Here is a 15,500-nt window from a genome sequence, read left to right on the forward strand (position 1 = left end):
ACTTCCTTGTATCACTGTCCACTCATTAGTAACTGTGCTTTCAGCTGCAAAGGCCCTAAGCTCTGGAATTCCCTCCCTAAATCTCTCCACCTCTCCTTCCTCCTTTCAGATGCTCCTTAAAACCTACTCATTTGACCAGGCTTTTGGCCATCTGCCCTAATATCTCCTCATGTGGCTCAGTGTAAAATTTTGCTTCATAAAACTCCTGTGAAATGCCTGGGGATGTCATTTTATATTAAAGGTGCTATATAAATACAAGTTGTTGTTATTGCTGCCTTTCCTGTACCATTTTAATTTTTTCTTTTGAAATATTCATTTTTTTCCTTTTCAAAGATTTGTGGATTCTCCTGCCACCGCTATATTTTTTTTAATACGCAGAGAGCTGTTAGTCCCAGAAACTAACATCTTCCTTTGTTTGTTTGGTGGTGATAAATTTGTGCCCTCTGCTACAGTAACTAGTGGAAATAGTTCTTTCCCCTTTTACCTTCGAAAAGTCTCTGTCAATTTTGAGCAGCTGTATTAGATCGCTCCTCAAACATAAACTCTTTTAATGAAAATAGGTCCAGTTTCTTCAGTATCTTTTTTTAAAATAAGCCCCATAATCCTGGAGTCATCACGGTAAATCTCTTCTGCACCCCCTTCCTGAAGTAGGGCATCCAAAAATCGGTGCAGTATTCTAACCATGTTTTGTATTACCTGTTGGCTTTTATACCCTCTACCCCTATTATAAAAGGTAGGATCTCTCATGTTTTCACAATTTTATTTTGTCCACCTACATTTCAAGATTTGTAGATCTGAATCTCAAAGACGCTCTTCTTTTTTTTTTAAAGTTTTACTATTCAGTATATTCTCCTCCTCTTCCTTTCCAAAATGTATTACCTCACAGTTCAACTGACATCTATTTTTCTAATCAGTAACCTGTGACCTCCTGAAATTGCTTACAGTCCTCTTCGTAGATCCTTAAATTTGTATTGTCTGCAAATCTTAATCTTGTGCCCCTATATATGAGAGAGTGAATGAGTGTGTGTATGTATACCCCTGGTGAATGCTACTGTTTATATCTCTCCAGTTCGAAAACATGAGTAACTGCTACTGATTTCTGTGAGCATCTGTGGACAAAGTTAACATTTCAAGTGAGGACCCTTCAGCAGAACATTTAGAAGTTGGCAAATGTTAAATTGTTTGATAGCTGATTCTTTGCTGTTGAGCACTGAAAGTAGCTAAATTCACAACATGCTCATTTTACTTGGTGTGCACTGAGTTTTGGCTTGTAATATATATCCCTGCGTGATTTGTATCTCTGTAGAATGATATACCTTGACATTTTCTTTTCTCCACACAGATAAGATACAAAACCTTTTATCGCCAAAGGACTTCAATGCCTTAACCCGTCTAGTCCTCGTTAATGCAATTTACTTCAAAGGAAACTGGAAGTCTCAATTTAGAGGAGAGAATACGCGCACATTCCCTTTTACCAAAGATGATGAAAGTGAAATCCAGATACCTATGATGTACCAACAAGGGGACTTCTACTATGGTTTGCAAATGTTTAGCCTTTTTACACAGTTAGTTAAATATGACCTTTCCGTTCACCCGATCTGGCATTTGAAATGGAGGTTCTAATTTGATAGAGAACAGTAATCCTTTGTTTTCTTAGCCTTATCATATGGCTATATAGTGCAGCTTGTAATGAAGTCGATGGTAGTGAGACCTCTCTCCTTTTGATAACTGTTTTCCATGTCCCAGTGCTGTCATTCATTCAAATAAGTAGTAATATAGTGGAAAAACTGGTCATACAGCAGTGGTTGCAAATATTTTATTACATAAGTACTTGCATCCTGCAAAAAAGCTTTCAAGTGAAAGTTGTAGAATACGTGAATGCTAAATCCTGCACTGAACACATGACATCTTGGAAATATCGTATCAAAAATCAGTAATATGTACTGTATTGATATTGAAAAGTGAGATTGGGATTTAGTATTGGTTTATGCTTAGGATTTCATGCATGATGCTTAAAGTAGTTCACTTCAAACCGTCTTCCATAACTCAATCCACAGCAGAACCACAGTATAACACTAAGCAGTACACTCTTGCTTTCTAGAGACATAAAAGACTAAGGGCTGAATTTTACGCCACCCCAGTGGATTGGATGGTGGCATGGGGGCGGTGCAAAATTGAGCGGGAGGCTCCGGGAGCCCTTCCCGCCCCACTTCTGTCTCCGGCTAACTTCCCCGCCCGACCGCTGTAGTGGGGGGGGGGGGGTGGGGGTGAAAAGGGCCCGCCCACCTGAGGCCAATCAAGGCCCTTAAGTGGCCACTTAAGGGCCCTCGCCCACCTCCACAGGTATTTTACCCATGGCAAGCGGGCGTGCTGGGGACGTGAAAGGCGACCCAGTAATAGCTGCCTGCCTTTCCGCGTGCTGGGGGGTGGGGGGTTGCCATGGCAGTCAGGCACAGGGTGCCCAATTGAGGGGCGCCCCCACCTCCCAACCCACCCTCTGGACCTAAGATGCCACCTGGCCCCAAACGACTACCCTTGCCTCGCCGCCAACCGGTGAGGCAAGCCCATACCTGGCCTCCTGGCTCCATGGCATTCGGCTGGGCTGCAGTCCCAGTAGTGACCACCGCTCCCGCTGATTGGCCACCAACACACTGAGGTGGGACCTCCTCCCTCAAGCGGGTGGTTAAAGCCCGGGGACTCGTAAAATGCAGGTTGGATCCTCAGGCTATGTGGAAGCAGGTTCGTCACCGACATAAAAGTCCTGTCCGCCTACGGTAAAATCCAGCCCTAAGTCAGACAGAGAAATGCATTTACTCACACTGTGGTAACTACACTTACAATATGATTAGTGCCATTACTGAGTTCATGAGTGAAACTAAAAAATGTTTTATCGTCTTTTAACAATATAAATCATCCTGAACACAACACTAAACTTAACCATAAGTGTTGTAGTGTCTTAGCTTTAATTGGGTTTTGCTTATTGACCGTTACATTTTCTATCCAAACTTGTAGTATTGATTCAGCAAGTCACAAGTTACTGAGTTCATATTCAATGCACCATTGGTAGCTTCCAATATTAAAGCTGTCTTAGTGACCTGAGTGTAAAATCCAACAATGTTTCCTTGAATAGCAGACCAGCGACAGCATTGGTAGTTCTGCTATCCTCTGTGATGCTGTTTTCAATAACAGGATATGTGTGTGGCGAGTAGCTGTCACTTTTTAGTTGTTTTCCATTTAATTTTAGTTAACATCACTTAACTTGGCGTTGGTTGGTTTTCTTGTGTTTCTGTTTAGACGCTTAACCTATTGAATTAACTAATGCAACATACTTCTACTTTAAACTAAATAAATTAACCTTAAACACATCTTTACATTCTTAAAACCTAATTCAACTTCTGAAGATCTTTTCAGTTGTTTTGTAAAGTTTTCTAACCCCTACAAAGAGCTCTGTCTGATTCCTTTTTTCTCACTCTGTTGTCTCTGTCTCCTCTTCCTTCTCCTCTTCCTCTGTTTGTTTCTCTCTCTGCTTGGTTTAGGAGGTTACAATGACTGTTAACCTTAGCTGAATGTGGTCGATACAAAAAGATAATATAATACAACAACCTATAACCCTTCCCAAAAACATCCCTCTCTCTCTTTCCCTGCTGCCTCCCTCCCGCCAACACTGTTTCCTTTCTTCCTCTCTCTCTGACCCCCACCTCTCTGCCTCTATATTTCTCTGTCCCCATTCTTCTCTCTGTCCCTTCTCTTTTCCCTTGTTCACTCTTCCTCATTCTCTTGTCTGTCTGTTTCTCTTTATTTCTCTCTTCTTCCCCATCCAGAATAGCAATCCCATGATTAATTAACAGTTCATTGTTCTGTTTAGTAAACTGAACATCACACAAACATACGAATTAGGAGCAGGAGTAGGCCACTCGGCCCCTCGGGCCTGCATTCAACAAGATTATGGCTGATCTGATTGTAACCTCAACTCCATATTCCTGCCTACCCCAATAACCTTTCACCCCTTGCTTATCAAGAATCTATCTGCTTCTGCCTTAGAAATATTCAAAGACTCTACTTCCACCACCTTTTGAGGAAGAAAGTTTCAAAGACTTTCGACCCTCTGAGAGAAAAAAATTCCCTTCGTCTCAGTCTTAAATGGGTGGCCTTTTATATTTAAACAGTGACCCCTAGTTCTAGATTCTGCCACAAGGGGAAACATCCTTTCCACATCCACCTTGTCAAGGCCCCTCAGGATCCTTTATGTTTCAATCAAGTCGCCTCTTACTCTTCTGAATTCCAGCGAATACAAGCCTAGCCTGTCCAATCTTTCCTCATAAGACAATCCGCCCGTTCCAGGTATTAGTCCAGTAAACCTTCTCTGAACTGCTTCAAAACATCCTTCCTTAAATAAGGAGACCAATAACTGAAGCATAACCTCCCTACTTTTGTATTCAATTCCCCTCGCAATAAACAATAACATTTTATTAGCTTTCCTAATTACTTGCTGTACCTTTTGTGATTCATGCACTAGGGCATCCAGATCCCTCTGCATCTCCGAGCTCTGCAATCTCTCACCATTTAGATAATAGGCTTTTCTATTCTTCCTGCCAAAATGGACAATTTCACATTTTCCCACATTATACTCCATTTGCCAGATCTTTGCCCACTCACTTATCCTAGCTATATCTCTTTGTAGTCTCTTTATGTCCTCTTCACAACTTACTTTCCTACCTATTTTTGTGTCATCAGCAAATTTAGCAAATTCATCCAAGTCATTTATATAAATTTTTAAAAGTTGAGGCCCCAGCATTGATCACTGTGGCACACTACCCGTTACATCTTGCCAACCAGAAAATGAGCTGTTTATGCCTACTCTGTTTCCTGTTAGCTAGCCAATCTTTTATCCATGCCAATATGTTACCCCCTGCACTATGAGCTTTTATTTTCGTCAATAACATTTGACGTGGCACCTTATCAAGTGCCTTCTGGAAATACGAACGTACAAATTAGGATTGAAGTACAGTACATCCCCCGGTTTCCCTTTATCGACAGCACATGCTAATTGGTTCAACATGATTTTCCTTTCACAAAACCTTGTTGACTCTGCCTGATTACCTTGAATTTTTCTTAAGTGCCCTGCTATAACGTCTTTAATAATAGCTCCTAACATTTTCCCTATGACAGATGTTAAGCTAACTGGCCTGTAGTTTCCTGCTTTCTGTCTCCTTCCCTTTTTGAATAAAGGAGTTACATTTGCTATTTTCTAATCTAATGGAACCTTCCCCGAATCTAGGGAATATTGGAAAATTAAAACCAAAGCATCAACCATGTAAGATGTTCCACATTTTCTTGTTCTCCTTAAATACAGGAAACCGCATACTGATAGAACAATGTGTAGAAGGAAAATGAACTTAGATTTGTCTATATATTTATTAATATATAGAAGCCAAATGATGAAGCAAGGTACTGAATCAATATTCTATAAAAAAGATTGTAATGTGTTTGTAAAGGAATTTTTTTTAGAATGCATTTCTTACACAGTCCGATAAATGGCAAGACTTCTGGATGAGGCATTTGGGTTTGGCACTCAAGTAGACCTTACAAGTTCAATTTTTGTATGTGGACAAAGTGAATGTTCATCCAGGTTTGAATTTCCTGCCAGAATTTAATTCTGGAAAAATACCCCAGTATCTAGTCCCAGTGTTTCTGCAGTCAAGTATCTGTAATGAAAGGCAGAATGATACGAACTGCTGCAATCTTATGTTTCTGTGGGCTTCAGTGGTGCATGTTATGGAGCGTCAGGGGCCACATATTAAGTTTAGCCATGTTCCTGTTAACTTGTGTATCTCAAACTATGAATGCAATCTTGGTGTTTTATTTTAGGGCTTATCCACCAATGAGGCAACAATGCTAAAGACTGTTCTTTTCAAAACTCTGAACAAACAAACGTTTCAGCAGGAAAAACCAACAAATAAGTAGTATAAGTGAAAATAGTCAGAGTTGTCTAACCTTACCGGAATGGTTTCCCAGGTGTGCGTCATCACAGATAATTCAGCTCTGCTTTGTTTTGTATTTCAGTAAAGAAAGACCGCTTTCATTTGAACTAGCCATTCCAGAGCTGCATAAAATCAAATACAAAAATCTCCCTAATTTGTACACTTAAGCCAAGGCTCTGTCTGCCTACTCAGTTGAATGTAAGATCCTACGACACTATTTCAAAGAAGAGCAGGGGAGTTCTCCCCGGTTCCCTGGCCAATATTTATACCTCAACCAACACCATTAAAACCAACAAACTGGTTGTTTGTAGGAGCTTGTACTGCGCAAATTGGCTGCCATGTGTCCTATATTACAACAGTGACTACACTTCAAAAAGTACTTCAGTGATTGTAAAGCACTTTGTGAGATCCTGAGGTTATAAATTCGTTCTTTATTGATGCAACTTTATTTTTTTTTAGGTGAGTTCAGTGATGGCTCAAATGAGGCAGGAGGAGTGTACCAAGTTTTAGAAATGCCTTACAATGGTGACGAGATGAGTATGATGATAGTTCTCCCAAGACAGGAAGTACTACTGGCTACCTTGGAGCCACTTATCAAAGCCCAACTAATTAATGAATGGGCAAGCTCTGTAAAGAAGCAGAAGGTTGAGGTGTATCTGCCAAGGTGAGAGGTTTTTACTTGTTTGAGGAGTGATGTCTAATAAAATCAATTTGCATATCAGTAATATGTTCGACCAATACTTTTGAATCAGAAAGTAAAATATACATTTAGGGGGAAATGTAGGGATTGTAGAATAGCAACTTTTAATTTTGGATGCTAAGGGAATCGAGATATCGGGATATTGCGTAAAGGTGTAATTTAGGGAGAAAATTCGCCATGATCTTATTGAATAACAGAGTATGGCTGAAGGTCCAAATGGCCTACTCCTACTTCTTATGACCAATTGTTTACTATGCTAGTTGTGTCTCAAGACCTGAAATTAATATTTACATTAGTTTCCTTACCAAAGATCAACCACAACCATATCTTTAAATAAAACTGATATTTTAATTCCTTTTTATCAGCTACCACTGCAAATAAGTGTTAAATTATTTTTAACCTTTTTGTATGTCACTACTGCAAATCAGATATTTTTAATATTTACAGAAGTCATTTTAGAAAGTATTCTGGATGGTAGAGGATGATTATGCAAAAATAATCTGACCATCATAGACCAGGAAAGCGACACTGAAGTGATTTATCATGTGTCATTCTTCTTGTAATTCTCTTGTCTATCTGTTGTTCCTTTAAATAATGCTGACAGTAATGTGAGACATTTGATATTTAAAAATGGCATAATTGTTTGCTATTTGTGGCTCAAGATGCCTTTTTTAAAATTTTTGCACTGCACCATCCCACTCAAGTCTCCCTGTCACAGTTGTGGCTGGCATTGACTATTGGAATGCATTCAGTCAGCAAGTGGTGATCTCCTCACTAAAATTATCTTGATTGAATTTTCAGTTGACTTATAGAATATATATTTAAAATATATTAAACCTATGTCAGCATACCATTCATTGCACACTATGGCAGGAGATCGAATAGCTAGTTTCTCAATTCACATTGCACAAATAAAGCAAGGAGTGTTATATTTTGAGTATCACAATGTTAAATGTATATTACTGATGAGATCTATTAAAGCAAAGTGCAGTGACATATAGATGATTTTCTCAAGGCATTGTTATGTAATTTAGGACAAGCTGAGCTACCTGGTTTACACTGTACCATTTGGTCTGTACCAGTTGCAGACTGTATACTAAATCAAGGATCAATTATTTGTCTCCAGTCAGATTTTAGTACATGCACTCTTTTACTGCATAGTGTATGCATTGCAAGAAAAGTGTGAATGAATGAGAAAAGGCCAAAGCTGTTGCATAAGTCCTTAACTCTGTTGCTGATGCAATTCCTGCTAGCTTAAGCTGTGATACAGAAATCAGTCTCACCTTCCCAATATTAATATTATTTACAATGCACATTTTAGTACTGTCACACCAACTTGCTTTATTGAATGATAATTTTCTTTAATCCACTGACTGGCGATCTGAATTTACATTTTTTAAAAGACATTAAAAAAAAAGAGTTTAAAAAAAATGACCTTGCAGGCAGCTTGGTTGGTTCTTGTTATGATCGTAACAAGTAAGTAATCAAACACCTACTGAATTGAACAGTACATCTACTTTAAGAAAGAATTAAACCTGTTGTGGTAAACAAGGAGAAGGAAAAGAGGGAAGCCCTTCAACCCCTCCTCACTTGACCGTAACAAGTGCATACATATTTTGATACAATGGTAGAGTCTTCTAAAATATTATTGGAAACAAAAAACAAGCACGGAGCTCTGAAAGAGCCACAGATTCTTAAAATGCAAGATAATTTTCAAAATAATGTAGCATATACATAGAAAGCTATTCAATATTGGCAGTCACAATCATTCCATGCTGAAACCGAAGCTTTTGAACGGATCTAAAAGCTTGGCTATTGCTTATTTCTCAAGTTCACTTGTTATACTTGCAAATATTGCAATTAAGGTACCAAAATCCTTCCCTGTGGAAGTTACCCAGGATGCTTCTGACAGCAAAGTGCCACCAGTAGTGTATCAGACCCACTATCTTCACTCTGTGTTTTCATATCTCAGGTCAGTATGGACCTTGTGGGCATCTATGAAGGTTCCCAAGCAAAATAACAAAGTGGAGAATGCAACTTGTGCTAGTTCTGAGTGCACAAGATTTTTGGGTTATTGCTTTGGAATTGCAATGTAAAGAGGGCATATTCAGCATCCCGAGCAGCAACAAAATAATTTTGCTACATAAAAGAGATATTCTTAATCTTTTTAAGCTCTACAGAATATCTTTTCACTTTACAAACATTGATATATTATTTAAATTTCAAACAAAAGAAATGCTCACTGTAATTCCAGTTGTCTTTTTATTTTTGTTTCTATCTTTCACATACATGTAAAATTATGTTGCTAGATTCAAGGTGATGCAGAATATTGATTTGAAGGAGGCTCTGGCTGGCCTGGGGATCTCAGACATGTTTGGTGTTGATGCTGATCTGTCAGCAATGACTGGTAAGTAAATAGTACAATTATTTAAAGTCTGTCTTATTAGTTGGTATGTAAATTCAGTTTAAAACAAGCTGAGGTAGCAAATATTTGAAAGTTTCTTCTAATGTGATAGGCAAGCAGCCCTTTTCTTCTTCAGGGTTATTAGGTTGAGTAAGTAGTTGACCGTACTGGAGAAATGAGTAAATTGTTTAGATCTATGTGATCGTACAAGACCTATTGCTATCAGACTTACCAGCATTACTCAATCTGACTAGACACTGCATTATTAATCGGTCTGTTCTCTTGGCCTCAATAGTTTAAATGCAAAGTGTTTTCTGGACTTAGTATTAGTATTAGCAATTAGTATTAATCATTTGACATTATGGAATACAATAATCTACATCATGTACAAAGACATAGGATTGAAATTCAGCCTTTGGATTAGATATGTTTGTTAGGTGCTGCCAATACATTTTCTTCCTTCAATACTAAACAAATCTTCACTCTTACTTGTTGCAAGTCTACTTGGCACTGAGCAGCTCTTGTTTGGTGTCAGTAATGTGCTCCAAACACAGGTATGGTTAGAAATCCTTTTGTGACATGCGTTACAAGACAGACCACCAGAAGGTCAGTATGTTATTAATATTACAAGAAAGGTTGCATCTGCTTAGCACTGAAGATAGGAAAGAGTAGATCCAGCATCCAGTGTTTCCTCTGATTCTGCATTATTTTTGATCCCAATAATCACCTTAAGGAAGCTCACAGTGGCCCAGAACCTAATACTTGAGACAGCTCTTGGTGTGAGGGAAAACTAATTACAACCAAGGAAAGTTATTAGGAAATAAAAGCAAAATACTGCGGATGCTGGAAATCTGAAACAAAAACAAGAAATGCTGGATTCACTCAGCAGGTCTGGCAGCATCTGTGGAAAGAGAAGCAGAGTTAACGTTTCGGGTCAGTGACCCTTCTTCGGAACTGACAAATATTAGAAAAGTCACAGATTATAAACAAGTGAGGTGGGGGTTGGGCAAGAGATAACAAAGGAGAAGGTGCAGATTGGACCAGGCCACATAGCTGACCAAAAGGTCACGGAGCAAAGGCAAACAATATGTTAATGGTGTGTTGAAAGACAAAGCATTAGTACAGATTAGGTGTGAATATACTGAATATTGAACATCAGCAAGTGCAAACCTGAAGAAAAACAACCTGAAAAAAACAGTGGGTAAGCAAACTGAACAAACTAAGATGAAATGAAATAAATGCAAAAAAAGATTGTAAAAAATGTAAAAAGGAATGCAAAAAAAAGGAAGAAAAAATAACTAAAAATGACTAAAAATGAAAGTAAAGTGGGGGGCTGTCATGCTCTGAAATTATTGAACTCAATGTTCAGTCCGGCAGGCTGTAGTGTGCCTAATCGGTAGATGAGATGCTGTTCCTCGAGCTTGCGTTGATGTTCACTGGAACACTGCAGCAATCCCAGGACAGAGATGTGAGCATGAGAGCAGGGGGGAGTGTTGAAATGGCAAGCAACCGGAAGCTCAGGGTCCTGCTTGCGGACTGAGCGGAGATGTTCCGCAAAGCGGTCACCCAGTCTGCGCTTGGTCTCCCCAATGTAGAGGAGACCACACTGTGAGCAGCGAATACAGTATACTACATTGAAAGAAGTACAAGTAAATCGCTGCTTCACCTGAAAGGAGTGTTTGGGGCCTGGGATAGTGAGGAGAGAGGAGGTAAATGGGCAGGTATTACACCTCCTGCGATTGCAAGGGAAGGTGCCCTGGGACGGGGACGAGGTGGTGGGGGTAATGGAGGAGTGGACCAGGGTGTCGCGGAGGGAACGATCCCTTCGGAATGCTGACAGAGGAAGGGAGGGGAAGATGCGACTGGTAGTGGCATCACGCTGGAGGTGGCGAAAATGGCGGAGGATGATCCTTTGGATATGGAGGCTGGTGGGATGAAAAGTGAGGACAAGGGGAACCCTGTCACGGTTCTGGGAGGGAGGGGAAGGGGTGAGGGTAGAGGTGCGGGGAATGGGTCGGACACGGTTGAGGGCCCTGTCAACCACAGTGGGGGGAAATCCTCGGTTGAGGAAAAAGGTCATATCAGAAGCACCGTCATGGAAGGTAGCATCATCAGAGCAGATGCGTCGGAGACGGAGAAACTGGGAGAATGGAATGGAGTCCTTACAGGAGGTAGGGTGTGAAGAAGTGTAGTCGAGGTAGCTGTGGGAAAGTTATTAGGAATACTTGTTACAATGTGGTATCCTGTGATTTTTGTAATCTAATGAAGTAGGGTGAAAGTTTACCGTTTTTGCTGATCAAAATATATATTTAAAAATATGCATCAACCAGTAAGCTTGTTTAAAACAGGTCTTGTGAAGAGAGTTCACACCTAAACTTTAAGATACAGTATTGCAGTGGACCCAGCTGATCCTGCACAGTATAGTACTGCCAGTGGACTCAAATTTGTCCCATGTTAAAAGGTGCAGCAACCAAATTGGAAACATATCTTAAAGGAAAAACATTTATCATTGTGTCAGCTTGCTGCTGATGCAATTGTGCATTTCAACAGGAGTTTTGTATATTTAGTAGAGTTTTACCCATTTAACTTGATATCACCCCCAAGATTTCTGCATACATTTCCTATGACAAATCATTGGCCTTTACTAATAAGTCATAGGGCCTTCTCCATTTGTAAAATAATCTGAGCAGTGTATCCATTGCCATTGTGTATAATTACACTGTTGGTACGACCAGGTGAGAAAAGTGTCTAGAGGTCCCTCTCAGCCTTCACCTGGTCTTACCGTAGCAGGGTTTAATTTTAAACACACTATTTTTAGCTTCCCCTTGGTGAATCCTTGTTCGCCGCTTTCCAATTATAAGGCAAAGTAACCAGCACAAATAGGCTTTCTTAGGTTTAAAGAAGAAAAGTTGAAATTTATTAAACTTGAACTTTAACTCGGTTGACGCCTACGGATACACGACGCGCCCATGCTAGCATGCATATGTGATACACACATGCAAATAGAGACAGAAAAGAGCAGAAGAAAAATAAAGTGGAAAGGATTGAGGCAATATCTGAAGAGTTGTTGTTATGGTTCTTCGAGCTCACTGTAGAGTCCTTGATTGTAGGTAGATCTTGCTTTTCGTTGGGGCCCAGTATTCTTCTTAAACCTTGTTCGCTGTAGGGGACTGTACTCTCTTGGGGTTCCTGTGTCTTCAGTGGATACAGAGGCTTGTGAGAAAGAGATGGGAGCAGACAGCAGAGATCTTCTCAATTCAGGAGCAAACAGACTTTTTGCGTTCAAACTCTCTTTGGCCAGTTCAGAAGAAAACGCTGGAACAGCCAGGTAGTCATGTGACCAGCTGGTCTAACCAGTCCTGGCCCTTGTGGATTGTATCCTCCTTAGCAGGCCCTGGAATGCGCTTCCTCACCTTCGATATCTGTTAGTATGTAAATGTTTTTTTCCAGCCACGGCTGATCTGTTTAACAAGTCATTTCCTCGCTCCAACAACAGTTAAAAATCAATGTTCATGACAAAATTGATGTGCCTCATTCTTGGCAGGTGGGGCCTAGCATGACACTGTAGATTGTTTATAATGTGATTATAAAAATTGGAGTATATGACTACAGCATTTAAATTTTCATTGAAATCTGTTCACTTCAAAGTTTAATAGCAGTTTCCCCTCCACCTCACCATGGGATTTATAATACATTCTCAGCACCTGGAATATCTGTTGTCCATGAGAAATGTAAAAAAGTGCAGTGCTATACAGTGATAAAGAGTCCTATTAGGTTCTGGAAATAAAGACTAGTAACTTTGAGAAGCTTTTCTTTTCATCTTGTAAGCAAAAAAGACAACACTGATGCTGTTGAAACTTAGTTTAGGCAGTATTTAAAAGAAAAATATTATAATGTTAATCTTCAAACTTGCTTCCAAAATGTGTACCCCTTATGGCAGGAACACTGTTTCCTGTTTGTAGGCAAAAAGAGCAAATCTCTTGATTTAGTTGTGTTTGTCTCATGTACTTGTTTAGCTCAGCTTTGATCTTTTTTTTATTCCTGTGCGCAGGGATTATGTTGCAAGTGCTGGCACAGTGCACTGTGACTGCTGGAGTGGAGCATGAACATAGCTCAAAAACACAGATGGAGACAGTTGACATATTATGGCAGTATAGTGGAATAGGGTAGCTGTAACAGACTAGTCAAGAAGAGGTTGTAAATTTTAGGCAGAGCAAAACAGAATGGCCTCAGATGGACCCGAGTTGTTTAAAAACTACTCTCAATCAGGCCAAGTTGCATCTCCTGGCTAAGAGAGAATTCAGAAACAAAGTCATTACCTGGAAGTCTGGCACTTACACACAGAAATTCAAGTTACAGATCACTGCAGCTAAATTATAATGCCAACTCATATAAACTTTACACTTGTGTGAGTGACAGGTTATTAAACCATACTGCTCTGTTCAGTCAGTTAGACTTTTGACTGCTGCTCTACAGCAAATATGCAATGTGTCATGCTTTAGTCATGCACACACAGAAGTCACTTCCCAAATTTGAGAGGAAACTGGTGCACCTGGTGATCAAGACTTGTTTCATCTAGATATTCACTTACTTTATTTCTATTACTTGAAAAGGGATTGGACTGCTGTTTCTTAAGCAGTTTTGGCTTCACTGTTGCACTGGAGTCAGCACAGCTATGCTTCACTCACACACCATCAATTTGAATGAATCTCTGGAAGCAAAGCACCGAAACTGGAATGTGATTTTTGTAAATTATTTCTTTTAAAAGGTGTAAATAATTAGCTATTCCTCAGTGGTAGCTGTATTATGCATGCAACAGCAATACTGGTGATGCATGCCATAATTTAGACTGTTGTGCTCCCCGATCATCCAGTGGCAAATCTACACCACAATTTGCTAGAGAACTGATTAGAATGCACTGCAGCGAATATAGTGGTGTGTCAGAAATGGCACAGGCAATGTCCTATATAGATCCAAGGTGCCGGGTCTGAACACAGATTGCAGCAAGAGATTATTTAACATTTCTATGTAAGTTACAGTTCACCATTTTTCACTCCAAATATTAATTTACAACTTTAAGTTGGTTATTTAGTAAATAAGTTTCCATGTGTATGCTCACAACACATGTCATTACCTCACCCCCATCTCTTTTGAGCTCACCACTGTGTCTAAATTGTCAGACTGCTTGTCCGACATCAAGTACTGGGTGAGCAGAAATTTCCTCCAATTAAATATTGGGAAGACTAAAGCCATTTGTTTTCGATCGCCGCCACAAACTCCGCTCCCTAGATATCAATCCCATCCCTCTCCATGGCAACTGTCTGAGGCTGAAGCAGACTGTTCACAACCTTCGTTTCATATTTGACCCCGAGGTGAACTTTCAACCACGTATCTGTTCAATCACCAAGACCACCTATTTCCACCTCCATAACATCACCCGATTCTGCCCCTACCTCCACTGAACTACTGAAACCCTCATCCATACCTTTGTTAGCTCCAGACTTGACTATTCTAACGCATTCCTGGCCGGCCTTCCACATTCTACTCTCCCTAAACTTGAGGTCATCTGAAACTCTGCTGCCCATGTCCTAACTCGCACCAAGTCCCTTTCCCGTATCTCCCCTGTGCTTGTTGACCTGCATTGGCTGCCAGTTAAACAATGCCTCGATTTTGAAAATTCTCATCCTTGTTTTCAAATCCCTCCATTGCCTCGCCTCTCCCTATCTCTGGAATCTCCTACAGCCCTCTGGGATATCTACGCTCTTCCAATTCCAGCCTCTTAAGAAACCCAGATTTTAATCACTCCACCATTGGTGGCTGTGCTTTCAGCTGCCTAGGCCCTAAGCTCTGGAATTCGCTCCCTAAATCTCTCTGTCTCTCGACCTCAATTTTCTCCTTTAAGACACTCCTTAAAACCTATTCCCAAGCTTTTGACCATCTGACCTAATATCTCCCTATGTGGCTCAGTGTCATATTTTCTTTTATCATGCTGATACCTTGGAACACGTTATTATGTTACAGATGAAGTTCTATGCTTCAGCTGCGCTTGTTCTTCTAGGTGGTAGAGTTTGGGGGTTTGAAAGGTGCTGTCGAAGGAGCCTTGACGGGATGCTGCAGTGCATCTTGAAGATGGTACACACTGCTGCCACTGTGTGCCATTGGTGGAGGGAGTGAATGTTTAAGGTGGTGGTGGGGTTCCAATCATGTGGGCTGCTTTGGCCATGGTGTCGAGCTTCTTGAGTGTTGTTGGAACTGCACTCAGCCAGGCAAGTAGAGAGTATTCCATCACATGACTGTATTGTGCCTTGTAGATGATGGACAGGGTTTGGGGAGTTAGGAGGTGAGTTACTCACCGCAGAATTCCCAGCCTCTGAGCTGCTCTTATAGCCACAGTATTTATATGGCTGGTCCTCTT

General features: G+C 40.3%; 1 protein-coding gene across 3 annotated transcripts in view; it reads left to right on the forward strand.

Moving 5' to 3' along the window:
- The window catches only part of serpini1 (serpin peptidase inhibitor, clade I (neuroserpin), member 1), a 48,835-nt gene that overhangs the window by 21,156 nt on the left and 12,179 nt on the right, over positions 1–15,500 (forward strand). For all 3 annotated transcript variants that reach the window (XM_068042186.1, XM_068042185.1, XM_068042187.1), the window contains exons 4-6: positions 1,343–1,537; positions 6,441–6,645; positions 8,991–9,088. In XM_068042186.1, coding sequence (XP_067898287.1) covers positions 1,343–1,537; positions 6,441–6,645; positions 8,991–9,088 — 498 coding nt within the window. The remainder of the gene's footprint in view (positions 1–1,342; positions 1,538–6,440; positions 6,646–8,990; positions 9,089–15,500) is intronic.

Source organism: Heterodontus francisci, chromosome 11 (genome assembly GCF_036365525.1).
Source record: "Heterodontus francisci isolate sHetFra1 chromosome 11, sHetFra1.hap1, whole genome shotgun sequence".
NCBI lineage: Eukaryota > Metazoa > Chordata > Chondrichthyes > Heterodontiformes > Heterodontidae > Heterodontus > Heterodontus francisci.